General features: G+C 42.6%; 1 protein-coding gene across 5 annotated transcripts in view; it reads right to left on the bottom strand.

Annotated features, from left to right (window-relative positions):
• The window catches only part of hace1 (HECT domain and ankyrin repeat containing E3 ubiquitin protein ligase 1), an 89,534-nt gene that overhangs the window by 39,962 nt on the left and 32,948 nt on the right, over window positions 1-16,624 (bottom strand). For 2 of the 5 annotated variants that reach the window (XM_079274967.1, XM_079274966.1), the window contains exons 14-22: window positions 14,918-14,986; window positions 13,455-13,542; window positions 9,408-9,519; window positions 8,963-9,060; window positions 8,733-8,820; window positions 8,487-8,636; window positions 5,832-6,028; window positions 4,086-4,217; window positions 3,511-3,609 (exon numbers count right to left, since the gene is read on the bottom strand). In XM_079274967.1, the coding sequence (XP_079131093.1) occupies window positions 3,511-3,609; window positions 4,086-4,217; window positions 5,832-6,028; window positions 8,487-8,636; window positions 8,733-8,820; window positions 8,963-9,060; window positions 9,408-9,519; window positions 13,455-13,542; window positions 14,918-14,986 (1,033 nt within the window). Of the gene's footprint in view, window positions 1-766; window positions 1,044-2,890; window positions 3,610-4,085; window positions 4,218-5,831; window positions 6,029-8,486; window positions 8,637-8,732; window positions 8,821-8,962; window positions 9,061-9,407; window positions 9,520-13,454; window positions 13,543-14,917; window positions 14,987-16,624 lie in introns of those variants that run through there. The other 3 variants (XR_013772236.1, XM_079274969.1, XM_079274968.1) reach the window with 3 other exon arrangements.

Consider the following 16,624-nt stretch of genomic DNA (forward strand, 5'->3'; position numbering starts at 1 on the left):
AAGAAACCAAAAACTGACAAACTTGTAGGCGACCGTAGCCAGTGTAAGCCATGTGGTTCATCAGTGATGTCTGTCCCATGTCCTCGTATGTGTGTTCATCAGTGATGTCTGTCCCATGTCCTCGTATGTGTGTTCATCAGTGATGTCTCTCCCATGTCCTCGTATGTGTGTTCATCAGTGATGTCTCTCCCATGTCCTCGTATGTGTGTTCATCAGTGATCTCTCCCATGTCCTCGTATGTGTGTTCATCAGTGATGTCTCTCCCAGGTCCTCGTATGTGTGTTCATCAGTGATGTCTGTCCCATGTCCTCGTATGTGTGTTCATCAGTGATGTCTGTCCCATGTCCTCGTATGTGTGTTCATCAGTGATGTCTGTCCCATGTCCTCGTATGTGTGTTCATCAGTGATGTCTCTCCCATGTCCTCGTATGTGTGTTCATCAGTGATGTCTCTCCCATGTCCTCGTATGTGTGTTCATCAGTGATGTCTGTCCCATGTCCTCGTATGTGTGTTCATCAGTGATGTCTGTCCCATGTCCTCGTATGTGTGTTCATCAGTGATGTCTGTCCCATGTCCTCGTATGTGTGTTCATCAGTGATGTCTCTCCCATGTCCTCATGAGAGTAAAGACCGCACACCCTTTTATCAATCACTTTCAAAATTCTGTAGAGAATATTGTCAAAATATTTTGTCATCTATGAACAAATAGGTGTGTTGTGTTGCTTAGTCAGTATTTACTACCTGGATTTAAAAAGGACAAATCACTCCTTCAAAATAAAGCTCTTTATTCATAGACTGACATTAAAATTAAGTACACAATGCAAAAAGTACCAAGGCCATAATCTGTATGTAAACTGTCCAGATCATGTGCTCCATCAGTGAAGGGCTTCTTGTAGACTAAAGTTGTGTCGGATACTGATGGAGCTCTCAGGTCAGAGGTCATCCTGACTCGTCTTCTCCTCTGATGGGTTTTCATACTGTGAAGAGTCTGCTGGGTTCAGGAACACCTCATCAGACAGGAGCTTTAGGATCGAGCATCAGGTCCCTGAGACAACATGTAAAACATGGCAGATTCACTGTTACAGTATACTGTCATGTGATAACATCAAGGTGTATGACAGGAAGTGTGACAGTATAGTTTACTACAACATCGTCATCTTACATGTGTAATTATGGCAACAGATACAAACAGTGTAAAAATATGAATCAGTTTTATCAAGTATGGAGGAATAAATGAATTACACAGATCATGTAAACCAACGCTTGCAAACTACACTGGAACTGCTGCTATGGTGCTACAGTGAGTCACTAATATTACAGTGCGTCTGTGAATCATAAGGATCATAGTAACTGTACTCTCTGTTCAGCTGCTCCCTACAGCACGTAGAAGTATTAATTAGCATAAGACAACAATGAAAGGTTTCACGTTAAATGCTCTTAATGCCTCTTCGTGGTGGGGAAGCACAGAGAGGAGCTTTACTGCCTTTCCTGTTCTTTTCTGCTGGAGCACTCACTCGCTACGTTAATCCTTTTATAGCCAAGCAGCACACACAAGCACCGTGTCTCTGTGAGTTGCTGCAGAGCAATGAACACAATGCAAACGTCTTCAGACATAATATAAATGAGCTGATTTTAACTCGTGTCAAAGGAGCCGAGCGTCCCCGCACCACCGAGCTGACCGGTGCTAACGAGTCAAAGCGAACAGTGTATGAATAAAACACTAAATAAAGTAAATCTACACACACACATACTCAAAACACACAGACCGGTGTTTTGATTAATCATGCGACCCTGTTAACTGGTGACCTTCAGCCAAATGTGTCTGTGGTTGTCGTAGTTACCACATCTGTTGAAAACAAAAGGAGAATGCCCATTGTTCCGTTTTCATCCATGTGGGATGGGTCTCCAGAGGCTCAGAGCTCGTTGCCCTTATTCTTCCTGTGAGTCTATCTCGAGTAAAGCTAGACAGTGAAGCTGTTTGGAGAAAGTTAACACAGAGGAAATGAAAGTGGGCAGACTATTCTATCAGCATGCCATTCCTCTGAGGACAGAGCACGAAGCAACACGTACAGCAGCCATGTCTGGGACACAGGAGGCTGCTTAGCAGTGGAGTCCTGAACTCCATGCACTTTTGCTCTGGAAAACATTTATTATTTATTTTGCATCTGATGCAGGATCTTCAAACTTCAGTATTTCCACGAGATCACTTCAATATCAACATTTGCTTCATTGCTCTGCGTTAAACGGCTGCTTACTTGTGTTGGAAACCAGTAAAATACTAAAATGGTCTTAAGGTCCCGACAGGAGACGGCTCGGTGTACGTGTTGTTTTGTGAAGAGTACGGCGATAATAGTGCACTGAATTAGTTATTTTATGCTTCAAAGCGCTGAATAGTTCTTTTATGTGATCTATGTGGAAACGTGATTAGAGATACACCAACAGGAAGGGACGTTTGTTTAAAGAGCGACTGAGTGGACACGTATCTTCAAACAAGCCTCCAAAGACATTTCAGATATGTTCTTACATGGTAATGAAAGATGAGGCATTGACGATGACAGCTGTATTCTCTTCTTGTTTCCAACTACTGTGGTGAGTACGACACACTTGGCTGAAAGTAGCCAGTTAACAGGGCCGCTTGGGAAATGAAAGCACTGGTGTGGATGTCGGAGGAGACTTGCCTTCATATAAACCAAGCTGCTTTATTTACCTGCTTCATATGAGACTAATGTCAACACAGTGCGTCTTTGTGTTGCCTAACATTACTACATTACTCCAGCCTGTGGACCTAAGATCAAAGCTAGCTGCATTAGCAGCGCATTATGCTGACGTTAACGGTGCTAAACGGTGCTAAATACACAGCAACTAAAATAACATAAAAATGGCGAAACTTACAGCTCCAGTTTTGAAGTCGAGTCTCAGACAGCCGGTCCAGATCCCACCAGAGCTTCAGTTTGAGGTGAATCCTGCTGTGTAACGTTACTGACCCCATCAAGCTGAGGATGGTTCTACTGTTCCACCGGGGAACCCTTATGACATACGGCACCAAATGTCCACAATTCATGACCTTTTTTTTCACAGGTTTTTTTAAGATGGAGCAGGGGAGAAAGAGACGGGCTGTTCTTTTGTGACGCCAGGGGCACACATTTATGTTTCAAATGCATGAAAAAGTGCATTTTGCATAATAGGTGATGCAAAATGCAAAACTCTGTCATGCTATTGTCACATACAGTGGTAAGGATTGATTCCATTCTATGCAGAGGAGACTGAGGAAGGAGAAAGCATGTTTTACCTGCTGTACATAACATACTGCATCCCTTTCTTTCTGGTCCCACATTTAAAAGGTTTATGGCTTGCTAAATGTTCCTTTCCTTGAAATATTTTTAAAGGAATCCATGAATGCAATCAGTAACAATCTGCACCTACAGTTTGAATAACCTAACTGGTAAACATCATCGGCACCCAGATGATTCAAGTGAGGCACACATGTGTAGTTATGGAGGAGTCAGTCCCACCTGGATGACTGGCTCCTGAGTGTCGTAGCCACTGGTGTACTCAGTGTTCCTGCACCAATCCTGCACATCAATCTCTGGCATCCCTGACAACAGGAGCTCCTGCACACACGCGCGCACGCACACACACACACACAGCATGAACAGAAACTCCTTATCCTTTAAACTCTAGCTACACATACAGTGCTGAAAGCAGCTGATTATAGTGAAACAGCTGTGAAAAAACAGAGCAGGCTGTTCACTTGTAGGTTGCCCTGCAATGACAGCATTGCGAGGCATGTCCAACAAAACCAAGGGGAGATAATCATCATGCTACACTATTGATCCTTGCACAAGTGAGGACATGAAATCTGCCGACACCAACAGAAAACAACCTTCTAATGCAGTTGGAGAAGAGGGATGAGCTTCAAGGTGACCCCACCTGACGCCCGTCCAGACGTGGCTAATCAATCCCTGCATCAGAGCCAAGTGGGCAGACAGGGGAACAAGGAGCATGCCGACAGTAGAAGACGATGGATGAGAGGGAGAGGAGGAGGAAAGGCAGGAGAAGACAGGGAGATTGGAGGAGGACGACTAACCAATTCGTATTCGTCAAAAAGCTGGACGAGCGAGGGGAGGATGAAGGTGTGGAATCCTTGCAGGAAGCCGTTTATCTGAGGCTGGATGGCTCGCGTCATCCTCAGCTCTGTAACCAGCTGGATGTACTCGGCCTGAGAGGACACACACAGATCAAAGTCCCCAAGACATACTGATGGACAAGAGAAAGAGACGGCGCTCATACAGGATTATTCATCGGCTCCTGCTGGTCCAGAACCTGCTTTACAAGACAGTGCCATCTGCAGGAACACTGCAGTACTGCACTTTTTAATTGGGACTCTTCCTGGCAATTAGCTGGAAAAGAGAGATCAATCGCTCATAGGAGACCAAGTATGGATGAATATACTAGAGGGGACCTTAAGCCAGTCATTAATGCCACGTTCAGCCGCACTGCTGCAGCATGACTCCGCAAAAATACTGAAGTCTCCACATCTAGTTTCATCATTAAGTCCACACATACACATCCATTGTGTTCTGACTTTATTCAGTCATAAACATCATACATGTAGAAACCTGTCCAAACAGTCAGTCCAACGGTCTTTAAAAGCTCCAAGATGTTCTGTGTATCGCACATCATCTTGTAAACTGTTGCAGATCTTGGCTGCCACACATTTACGTCTAAACAACAGATCTATCACATTTGACAGAACCCAGTATTTCAGTAAGCTGGTTTCAAACACCAAATATTTCAGTGCCTGGCTATTGATGTATTTTACACTTGACTTGCTGCTACATACTCAACCCTACTGGCATCTTTTAAAGGGATAGTTTTACATTTTGAGCTTAGAGAAGATTGTCATTCATGTCAGGTAAATATGGAGTCAGAAGCAAACTACTCAGCATAAAGACAGGAAATAGGGGGGAAAGGCTATCCTGGTTCTATCTAAAGGTACTGACATCCACCTCTGATGCTCACTAACTAGTAGGTTAGATGTCATTCCTTTAATCCGTACGAAAAAGTGTAAAAATGTCAACTTGTGGTTGTATGTGAGGTTCCCAGGTAACCAGTGGAGAAATGTCAGACTCTCTTATTTTGTACAATCTGTGATCTTATAGATGCACAGATGCATAGGAAGACCGGAAGAGAAATGAAACGCAGAGCTAATTCTATCAATTGTATTCGGGCCATCCATAACATTTTCTTACAACACTTTTTTATTTACAATGTCCTAAAAGGCATCGAGAATAAAATCCTCCAAACTGTGAGTCAGACAGCAGTTCCTCAGAGGAAAGACTGGGCAGCAGGTGTGCTTGCAGTGTAATGACCGCTCACTGTATTCCACACCGACTTATTGATACTTGATGCATTATGAAGGCACATTCAAAGAGTTTCCCTACAGAACAATTCTATCGAAATTGAATGAATAGTCAAATGTTCCGTGGAAACCGACTTAATTAGGCTGCGAGAGCTGCAGTTGCCGACTTCATTTTAATTGTTTTGTCTGAAACATTCCCATCATTTTGTTGAGGTGAAGCGAGTGTTTCTATGAATTCCCACCGTAATAAACAACTCACGACCCCCTCAGGGGTCCCAAAGCCCCCGGATAAGAAACACTGTTCTCATGGGGTTGTCTCTGTTTTTAGCAGGACACTTTATGAAGAAATGATTAGAGAAATGTGTCAGATAAAGTGTACCACCTAGAGCTGAACTTGCCCTTTCACCAGTCAAACAAGTCGTTGCACTATGTTGACACTGGCAGACATTATGCCTCTGTGTGGTGACTGACCTTGTTGTCCTGGGTCACCAGGATGCTGGTCCCTCCGGGTTTGAGCGGCACTTCCTCCATCGCCCCGAACACGTCCGTCTCCACAGAGAAGGTGAGCTCCAGACCCAGATCACTGATGTCGTTGTCCAGGATCCACTGCAGGTTCTTCCCATACTCTGGATCAATGGACGACACGTCCTGGTAGTTCACCGGGATACCTGGTGATACATTGTATTCTGTCAACAATATTGATTTCTTATTGATCACTCAGTCCTGGTTGTCCTCCAATCTGAAGAGTCCAGTAACCCCAGACTGCGCCTACGGAGTCTGAATGTTCGTTAATGTTGCTTGAAGCCCCTCCATCAGTGTGTGAATGACGACATGTAGTGTTGAAGTGCTATGAGTGGTTGTAGGACTAGAAAGGCACGATACAAGTCCAGTCCATTTACTCCTGTTTTAATCAAGCTGGGCTGTCTGGCTGTGGGGTTGGCGTAGCTATCATTCTCAATAACAACTCAAATGCTCCCCTTCTCTTTTAAAGGCAGAACTTCCCCACAGAAATCAATGAATGAAATGCTGACAAGAAAAACTAGCTCAACAGCTGTGAGTGATAGCGCTAGCCATGTTGGTTATTTACATTGATAACGATCCTTTTGGGGGTCTTGAGGGAGGCCTGAATGGACGGACTGTCAGTGCTACTGACTTGCTAGATCTCGTAACCTTTGGATCCAATGCTGCTCGCTCCTTCACTGGAAAGAGTTGGCAACACTGGGCTGTGTTTAGGTTGGATCATTTGAAAGATATAGCATACTGCTGCTAATTATCTAAAGACAACCAACCCTAGCTTTAATATCTTTTCTTCTTAGCCAAAAGCTAACACTGGTTCTATTCAAGAATCTTCTGAGATTCTATCATTTATTTTGGTCAAATATGATTGTTGTTATCCGTGGTGATTTCAATAGGAATTGTTGTTGCCCCTCCATGTCTGCTTTTACTGCCGACCTGATCTGTTAATCTTGAAATGTGTTAGAATTCTTACTGAATAAGGAACATACCCTTGATCTATTGGTGTCTTATTACGTTTCTAAATAATATTCTATTTCTAGATTTGAATGTATTTTGTCGCAAGGCTGTAACCGTCCATACCTCGTTGCTCCCCCTTCCTAACTGAAATGTGTGTGTGGCCATGGATGTAGAAAAGAAACATCTGTAACTCAGAGAATCATTTTTTCATCATGTTTTCAAGTAAATCAACTTCTCTGTACAAGCACTTAAAATCCATTCTTAAATCCTTCTGTCCTAGAAGCTGAAGCTAGAATTATTGACCTTAGCGTCATGAACGTAGGCCGAGCTGCACGCTCATATGACATATCTGGTTCTGACAATTTCTTGCTGGCTATAATAATGATATGTTGGCTGTAATTCATCACTGTTATCTTCTAAAACATCAATGGGCGGAACCACCCATGGGCCAAGCCTGTACCTGTGATGAATGTATTAGCCTCTCTGTTCCCAGCAGATACTAGCGCTAGTAGCACGGCATAAACGTTACTATTATTTGGAGGCTAACACACAGGGAACAACCTCTTATACAGCCATGATCTGTGGTCTATTGTACTTCTATTTTGGAAGTACGTCATCTCTATAAACGGATTCTGCACTCACATATGGAACCTGTAGGCACCAGACAGACGTTTTGCTGGCATCCTCTGATAATATGGTAAGCGCCTTCAGTCCAACATGGCAGAGGTGTAGCTCTGCTGCTAAGCACTGATGCTGCTTTTTGAATTGAACGACCAGTTAGTTTTCACTTTTTATGAATGTAAGTTCTTTGATGACCTCTCCCCGATCAAGATGAGACAAGGAAAACATAATGACGTCCTCTGGCTTAATGTCCTTAGCAGCGATTTAAAGAGTCAAGGTAAGTGAGCTGAGCAAAATGGAAGAAAAAAAAAATCAAGGTATCTCTTAAAAACCTTGAAGAGACGGATTTTGGCCAATCAGCACACAGTTAAATAGCTGATAATCAACTCAGTGGTTGGCCCTACTCCTAGCTAGCATATGGAAGCATCCTCTTCTTAAAGCTAATAGATGAGATGAGGCTCCTTATCACACCTATGACCAGGAAGCTTTGCATCTGCACTGAACCATCTGCAGTATGTCTCAACGCAAGCAAACTTCAATGCTAGAGTTGTTAGTTAATCTCCCACTTCGACATTATCCCCACTAGATTTCTGAAAGAGGTATTTCAGACTGTTTTCAGACACAGATTCTCTCCATTATTAACTGCTCATAGTCTACTGGCTCTGTCCCACCCAGTTTAAAAATGCAATAGTCTGACCCTCTGAAAGAAACCTACAATTTGACATTTTTGACCAATTTCAAACTGAACTGTTTTTAAATCAAATGTTAATAAGGTCTGCTTCTTTAAGTCTGCTTGATTTGAGTTGCGCATTTGGTCGGTGTTGGTATTACGGTTTGACTCCTACGGTTTGTCTTTCTCAGTCTCTTTGTGATTTTGAGGCTTTTTGATTTCATTTCTACTCTGGCTCCATAATCAACAGAAAGAGTAAGTCATGCTGATTCCAGCAGTGTGTGTATGATGCATGTGCGTTCCAGTTGAAGGGTTAAGGGCAAATGGTGCCATCGATTCTACATATGCCTGTGCTCTTTTACCCAGAATGTGTTTGTAGAAGGAGCGGGTGAAGTAGATGTTGACCAGCTGTCGGTGGTACAGAGCCAGACCCAGGATGTGACCTGCAAACTGGAAGTAGTTCAGATGGTCTGGGTTCACAGAGGAGTTACTGTTGGGCTGAAAAGTCGTACCTGTAGATCACACACATACAAACACACGGTTATTCTACATGACGGAGTTCTGCTTGTCACGCTGAACGTTATCACAGTAAGGAAAACGCCATGTACCATCAGCTGACTGAGTGAACAGAGCATAGTCTGGGTTGATGATCTCATTGGACAGGATGTCAAACCACTCCCGAACCACACCCTGGCCCTGTAACATACAGACACATTCAACACAGCTCACTGCTGTGGGTTTCATGAGACACAAGTCCTGCTGCTCCATCAGCTCACACCTGAAACAGGCGTATTATTAATGAGAACTCATGCAGGGTCATGTGAATTTAGAAACGCACCATCCCCTCCTCTCCATGGAAGCGAACAGCAATGCCCTGTTTGAGTTTCTCATTGCTGGACTTGGAAACCACCTCGCAGCTACTCCTGAATATGGTATCTGTTAGTGAGATAAAAAATGGTTTACTTAGAAGAAAGCATTCAGGAGATATGGAGAACTTTAAGGCACTTTGGCGTTGTTTAGACTGATGTTAGCGATGCACACAAATGTATTTCCATGAGACCAATGTGGCAACAGCGCAATGTTGTTAGCCAACACGCAAGTGTGCGTTTGTGGGAGACTGGCACCAACAACCAGCACATATCCACCGTTGCTCATTCTGTGTGCATTTAATAAGCCAGGCAACATGACATTGGAGTGTAAATGAAATCTTTGAATGGATGTTGGTGTGATATTCTCACCCTCATACACTTCCTCTATTCATGTATGAAGAGGAGCCTTTGTACCTCTGTGGATGAGCAGGATGTCGTTCTCGTTGACCGGACGATGCACCATGTCTGAATCTGGCTGGCCGGCCAGCAGATGCTCATAGAACCACTCACAGCGTTCCTTGAAGGGCTGAGAGAGTAAAATAAAACTTCATCCCACACTGCACAGCACTTTCCTAAACTAATTACCACTTCGCTGTGTTTTCTACTCTCAGACTGTGGATTTTTCAGTCTCGACCGACGGCTCGGAAAGCCTTCAGTTCTGAAATGCTCGTCTGGGGTCTATTTGCATAATATATGCCTTTGTTCTCTAAGCGTTGGAGGGAGAATGAGGGATGAGCATGGAAGAGAGCGAAAGGCTTTTCCCTTGGGCTGTACTGAGAGAGGAATCAGGAGATGAAATCAAATTCACCAGGTTAAAGTCTGTAATTAAAACAAGGGCCTACTCCCAGGCGAGCCATAATCCATGGGTAACGAGGCTCGAACGCTGCAGCTCAAATATGAATACTGAAGAGTAAGGGAACAGCACACAACTCGGAGCAGCACTTAAAATTTATGAAGCCATATAAATGGAACTTAAGACAAGTATTATCACCATGGTTGTAACATTGTTAAATGATCCTGAAGTGAAGTTTCAAAGTCACTTCCCATCAAGTCCCAGAAGACACAAACATAAAGACACAGAGGGACATCAAAGTACAGAATAAAGTACGAGGTTAAAAAGTTGTGAATTTGACTCAGTGTGGGAGCTAATAAATGATGGCTGATTGTACAAGGTCCTGACAGGATGCAGGGTGAGAAGAACCTGTAATACAAATTGAGGGTTACCACGCTCTGCTTAGAAAAGAGCTGAACATAACATTGGAAAATATATCAGTCTATATTTTAAGTTAATTTATCAGAGATGCATCATTATTAGCTTACATGTGGGCCGATAAGTAACAAGAAATTGCAGTAAAGGAAACTGGATTCTTAAGGCCAATACAGATTTCAATACTTGAGTTTTTTTTAAAGGTGCAAGATACGAGATTGGGAGCATTTCCACTGCCTCTTAACAGCTCTCAACATGGTGACTGTGAGTTGGCGAGTAATTACAAATCCTACTGCATTTCATTTCCTGGCAAGAGCCACCACACCAAGCTGGTGAAGGCAGAGCAACTGGTTAAGATTAGGCTTTGACCATGAGTCGTTAAGGACACGACAGTGTTGAGTTCGAGAGCCTCTTAAACTGTGGGAGACCAGCCTTTCCAAAGAGTCAGTCGGTTTCAATTATAAACAAAAGTATTTAATACTTCTGAAGCTAAAACAGTCGCAGAGTGAAGTACATTATCTACAGTTACATCGAATATGACCCGCTCACCCCGAAAACGTTACACCCACACAGTGGAACCGGAGCAAGAGACCGGAAGTTCTTTCTCCCCCGCCTTACATAGTTGAAAAACATCCCACAAAGTTCCTATTGGCTAAATCCAGCTGGCTCCTCCTTCTCGCAGGACCCTCGCATGGGCATGACCTGTCTAGAAATCTATCTGTCCCTTACTTATTCTAAATACACTCAATGACTGTCTTTTATGGCTTAACCCTTCTATGATAAACATTCCATATAAAAGATAAGACTTTGCAACTTTTGGCAAAAGCTTCATGTCTCAAATTCTACTTCTAGCTACTAATCCTAAAACACTTTATGCTTATCTTAATTATGCATTTCCAAAACAAATGATTATGAATTCTTAAATATGAATCATTAAACACTTTTATTATAACTTCTAAACACAGTTCTACACTCAAATTTCTTACAACAGCCCATTGGTCAGCTGAACCGACGGCTCCCAGCTAACGGTGCTCCCAGCTAATGGTGCTCCGAGCTAACGGTGCTCCCAGCTAACACCTAACGGTGCTCCCAGCTAGCGGTGCTCCGAGCTAACGGTGCTCCCAGCTAACAGCTAACGGTGCTCCCAGCTAACAGTGCTCCCAGCTACCAGCTAACGGTGCTCCCAGCTAACGGTGCTCCGAGCTAACGGTGCTCCGAGCTAACGGTGCTCCCAGCTAACGGTGCTCCCAGCTAACGGTGCTACCAGCTATCAGCTAACGGTGCTCCCAGCTAACGGTGCTCCAAGCTAACGGTGCTACCAGCTAACAGCTAACGGTGCTCCCAGCTAACGGTGCTCCAGGCTAACGGTGCGAGTGCTTTGGGGCGGCTCACGGCAGCACCCGCTGCTCGTTCACGGCAGCACCCGCTGCTCGTTCACGACAGTGCAGAATGGTACGTGCTTTAACGTCAGAGTCAAAACACCAGAAAAGTCTCTAACAACACCAGAACAAGTCACTAGATTTGTCGCTAGTAGCTTTTGACAAATAAAGTCTCCACGAGGGTTTGGAAAGTCGCCAAATTGGCAAAATTGGCACCCGCTAAATATGTCCCCAGAGCAACATTGGACATAAGAATAGTTCCTATCACATATAAAACCAAACAAATATCCATCTTCATAAAAACAAGTTGTACAAATAACAATAACAAGCATCTTAAAGCTACTGCAGATGTAAAAACAAACACATTTAACTTATCAGAGCTGCTGTTCACTATTTAAAGACAAAGTGCATCCTCCTTTCTTTGTTAACAAAGAGTTTAATCTCACGGTTAAATCCCAACTCACAAATATGTTTCTCCTCCTTCAGCCATTGAGTGTTAAAAAAACAAAGCTAGGTAAAAAAAATCTACACCAAGCAAAATGCTAAAAATGTCACTTCTTCCATATCTTTCAAGTTGAACTCTTACTACTCTGACTAAGCCTCTGCTTAGGTTTCGTTTTCCAATAGTCACGTGCTTGCCCAATGACCAATCACAGCACATGCTGCACCTCACTGCAGAGCTGCACATGGAAACTGAGCTGCACGTAATGCTGACGTAGCTATAGGCCGGCTAGCAGGATCTGACACGTCAATGAATATGCCCAACATGTCAAACTAAAGATCTGATTGGTTGAAGACTATGACAATCAACAATATCGTCTCCATTCAATTAGTGCACATGGATTCACTTGTGAGTCTGCAGGCCTCTGCCTCTCTTCTTACCTAGAGACACAGAGGTGAGATCTGATTGGATAAAAGCTCTACTTAAAACATGCTGCACTGGAAGCAGAGCAACTGAGGAACACAGTAGCTGTGCAATGAGAACATAAGATAATGGGGAAAATATTTAGAATAATTTTTATGAAATATTATTCAATTATAAAATAGCTATAACTTTGTGATTCTGTTTAGTCCAGCAGAGAAGGCCTTGCAGGCCCTGACGGCCCACCACTGGTGAAACTAATTCTAACTAATTGGAACTATTGGAAAGGTTAGCATTGAGTTGCATTGAGTAACCTTTTGATGCGTTCAAGCTCTACATGGTAAGAATTAGTATTTGGTAAAAATTATAATGTGTTCAAATGTCATTTTGAAATTAAGTTTTTGGCGAGAAAGTTATAAATAAATGCAGTTCGTTGAAGGAGATGTTTTAACAGCGCTATAAAATAAAAGACACCAGTGTGCCCCTTTACGACACACTGGACAGTGTTCTGTGTGGATGCGCCTATGCCAACTCTTAACATGTCTTTAAAGGGGAAAGCATTGACCAGCAAAGAGGTAAGGTAGTAACTTTAGTGAACAGAAAGAGGACTGAGGCCTCATCAGAGCTGAAGTTGACCACAAACAGAATTCAATTATTTTTCAAATGAACTGATAATATGAATGTAAGAAGAACTATGTTAGCTCACTTTAACAGGACTGAGTTTGGTTGGTTTAAAAGGACTATATGTGAAAACTTCCTAAGTCTACTATATATTGCCATGTGTCACTGTGTAGCAGTAGTAACCGGCCATTCAAACCATAAGACGAAAACATTCAAATCAATAAATATTAAAAAGGTTTTTGGAAGTGTACACTTTCTGACTAAATACAATAGTTACTTCTTGCTCTGACAGAACAGACCACATTTTCTGGCAGACTGGAGTTAGCTTCCAAACTTGTGTTTTCATATTCAGTCCCTCAAAACATTGAATGAAATAATTCATCATGTCTTACCTGGGTTTTGATAATGTGCATGAAGCGTGACATCAACTCTGGACACTCCAGCAGGAAATGGAAGTGGTTAAAGATGATCTTTGGATTCCTGAAAAAGAGGAGGCCAAGGGATGAACAGTGCAAGAAACAAGACAGGGGGAACAAAAAGATGAGAGGAAAATAAATGAAGAGGAAAGAAGTTGCTGGATCAATAGCCAGTCTCTAGATCAGGGGTGTCAAACTCATCTCCACTCTGGGCCACATCAGCATCACGGTCACCCTCAAAGGGCCGGTTGTAACTGTAAGACTGTATAACTAACTTCTCCTAACATATTGTTAAATAACTCTCTCTGCATTTGATTATTGTTTGTTCAAGTGTAAACATATTGTACATGCAGTTATATAAATGAAAAATGATATTTAAACACATTTCTGTTGTTATAACATGAATCATTTTAATTGAGGGTTAAGAAACCCACATGACTCTATCAAAGATCAAACTATTAAAGAAAATAACAAAGACAAATATCAAACACAAGTTCTGACATTAACTTTGTTCAAAGCTGTTTGTTCACCTCTCTGCATCACTAATGTTCCTCCCTGTCGTCGTCCTGTGCATGCAGCTACATCCAAGAGCTGCTCACTGAGAGTCAGGTCTGATGAACATGGATAGATGATGTATCCGTGTTGTCTGTGCTTTCATCAACAGTTCATTACAAACACAAGTACCTGCTCGTCTCTTAGCTAGCTGTGTTGTTAGATTGCTGCTAGTTCATCAACTCGGTCTGCGATGGTGTTTCTTCACAAACTGACATTTGTAAAAGTCTGTATCTGGTCGGAGCACTGCTCACATACCTTCAGCATGCACTGGGCTGTAGCTGTGTAAATATATTCTGCTGTGATTGCAGTCTGCCTTTTAATTCTTGGACAATTTGATGTTTTTCTTGGAGGCTAAATTTAGCTCCGTGTTTGGTGTCAAAATGCCGACGTGAATTGTATCCTTCATCACCGACACGCCTCATAACACAGAAGACAGACCCGTTGTTCTCCTTGAAGCACAAACATGTATTCGCTTTCCCACCTTTCATTACATTTTCTTCCCTCTGAATCAATTTTTCTCTTCGTGGACATTTTGGGATTATTTGTCGATCTTTTTCAATCTTTGGAAAACCTCTTTTCGGGCTGTTGCCTCTCCTGTCCACCTGTTGTGATAGTTTTAATGTCGGTACACAGACAACATGCTAACTCATCATTTCAACTTTCTATCTCATCATTTCGACCATGGGGATACTTTTATTATCAAGTCTAACTTTTAATTATTTTTCCAAAAATGTTTTTGTTTTGGTTTTTTTTGCTGGCGGATTCGCGGGCCACATAAAATGACGTGGCGGGCCGGATTCGGCCCGCGGGCCTTGAGTTTGACACGTGTGCTCTAGAAGCTCTGTGGAGAGGTGGAAACATGGCAGAGGGCCACGTTGACTCACCTGGTTACAAAACACTTGAGCACCTCGTCATGCTTGCAGACAAACTCAATAAAGCGAGGGGACGTCATTCTGGGTGAGGAAAGAAAAAGAGGTAAAGAGTGAGGATGAAGTGATACAGGATAAGAGGCCGACAGCAATATCATCTCAGCAACAGCATGTGTTTACAATTCCATTAATTTCCATGTGAAATGGAAAATCTCCTCAACTGAAAATTGTGTTGGATCATAATAGAAGACATCACTTGCTGATGGAAACTAAGTACTGAAAGAGAAAGAGGGATACTTTGGAATAGCCATATATATTATTTTAGTTTGTCTCCAGCTTGTACTACTACATCTGGATAAGGGGTTTTCAAAGTGGGAGGCGGGCCTCACCAACAGTTGCAGCAGTTCTGGGGAATTTGACTGTTATTCCAACTTTCCCAGAGTCAGAAACTAGCAAATGCCTCAGAACCTTTTTTATGTATTTGCTGTAGTCTGGAGTTATGCCAAACCGCAATGTAAGGGTGTCTACGGGATCCAATACCATAATCATTATCCCATAGGCATCCAGGAATTGAGTGGAATTAGGTGAGTAAACTAAGGGGGTTTGAGGGGGTGCCCACCGTCTCAGACTTTGAAAACCCCTGAAGATGACTCAATTACTCCAGCATTGAGCCCCATTACACTGGTTGTCTGTGGGAAGTAGTAGCAGGGCACGTAAAAAGTAGCAGTAGCGATCGGTGTGATAGTACCAGTAGCAGTCGTAGTAGTTTGCCACATTAATGCAACAATGTAGAGATATGTGCAATTTGTACTGTTTACTTACTATTTTGTCATATGCAGTATATTCATACTTTTCTTTCTTTACTGCGTATTTTCCCGCTGTGGGAGTAGTAAAGGACTAATCTTATATAATATGTTCAAACTAGTATCAGCAGTGTAGTGGTAGTAGTATCAGCAATATAAGTTGTGGTTAAAGTAATATCAGCAGCAGCAGTTAAGCCAGTGCTAGTAAAACATGCGAACGTGTTCGTTGATCTGTCGATCCACTCGGGTTTCTCCAACAGTTTTCAAAAGCACCGTAGTGTCCTGCCGTCCTCAGGTTAGCGTAGCATAGCTCCAAACACCAAGACGCTCAGTTAAAATGAAGCACATTCCCAGCCAGGAACACCGTTCATGAAAATAAATAAACTACACCAAGCAAAACCCTAAAAAATTCATAATTTCTTCCATATCTTTCAATTTGAACTCTTACTACTCCAACTAACTTCTGCCAGCTTCCTTAAATTTCACATTAGTCACACGCTTGCCCACTGACCAATCACGCCGCACGTTAATGCTGACGTACTTAGAAGGATACCTCGGTGCCACTGGCACGTCAAAGAATACGTCCAACATGTCAAACTAAAGATCTGATTGGTTGAACACGATGACAATCAACAATATCGTCCCCATTCAGTTAAACTGCAAAGGCTCTCCAGCGGGCATCAGGCCTCTCTCCTTACATGGAGACATAGGGGCTGAATCTGATTGGATAAGAGCTCTCCTTAAAACAAGCTGCACTGGAAGCAGCGCTGCAGGCTGGAAGCAGAGCAACAGAGGAAGACAGGAGCTGTACAATAGTGTGTTAGTTCATACAAAATTAACTAATGGGAGAAAAAAAATTGAATACATGTAGTGTATTTGTGAAAAAAGATTAAATTATAAAATAGCTATAACTTTGTGA

The sequence above is a fragment of the Melanostigma gelatinosum genome, assembly GCF_949748355.1.
Source record: "Melanostigma gelatinosum genome assembly, chromosome: 9".
Lineage (NCBI taxonomy): Eukaryota > Metazoa > Chordata > Actinopteri > Perciformes > Zoarcidae > Melanostigma > Melanostigma gelatinosum.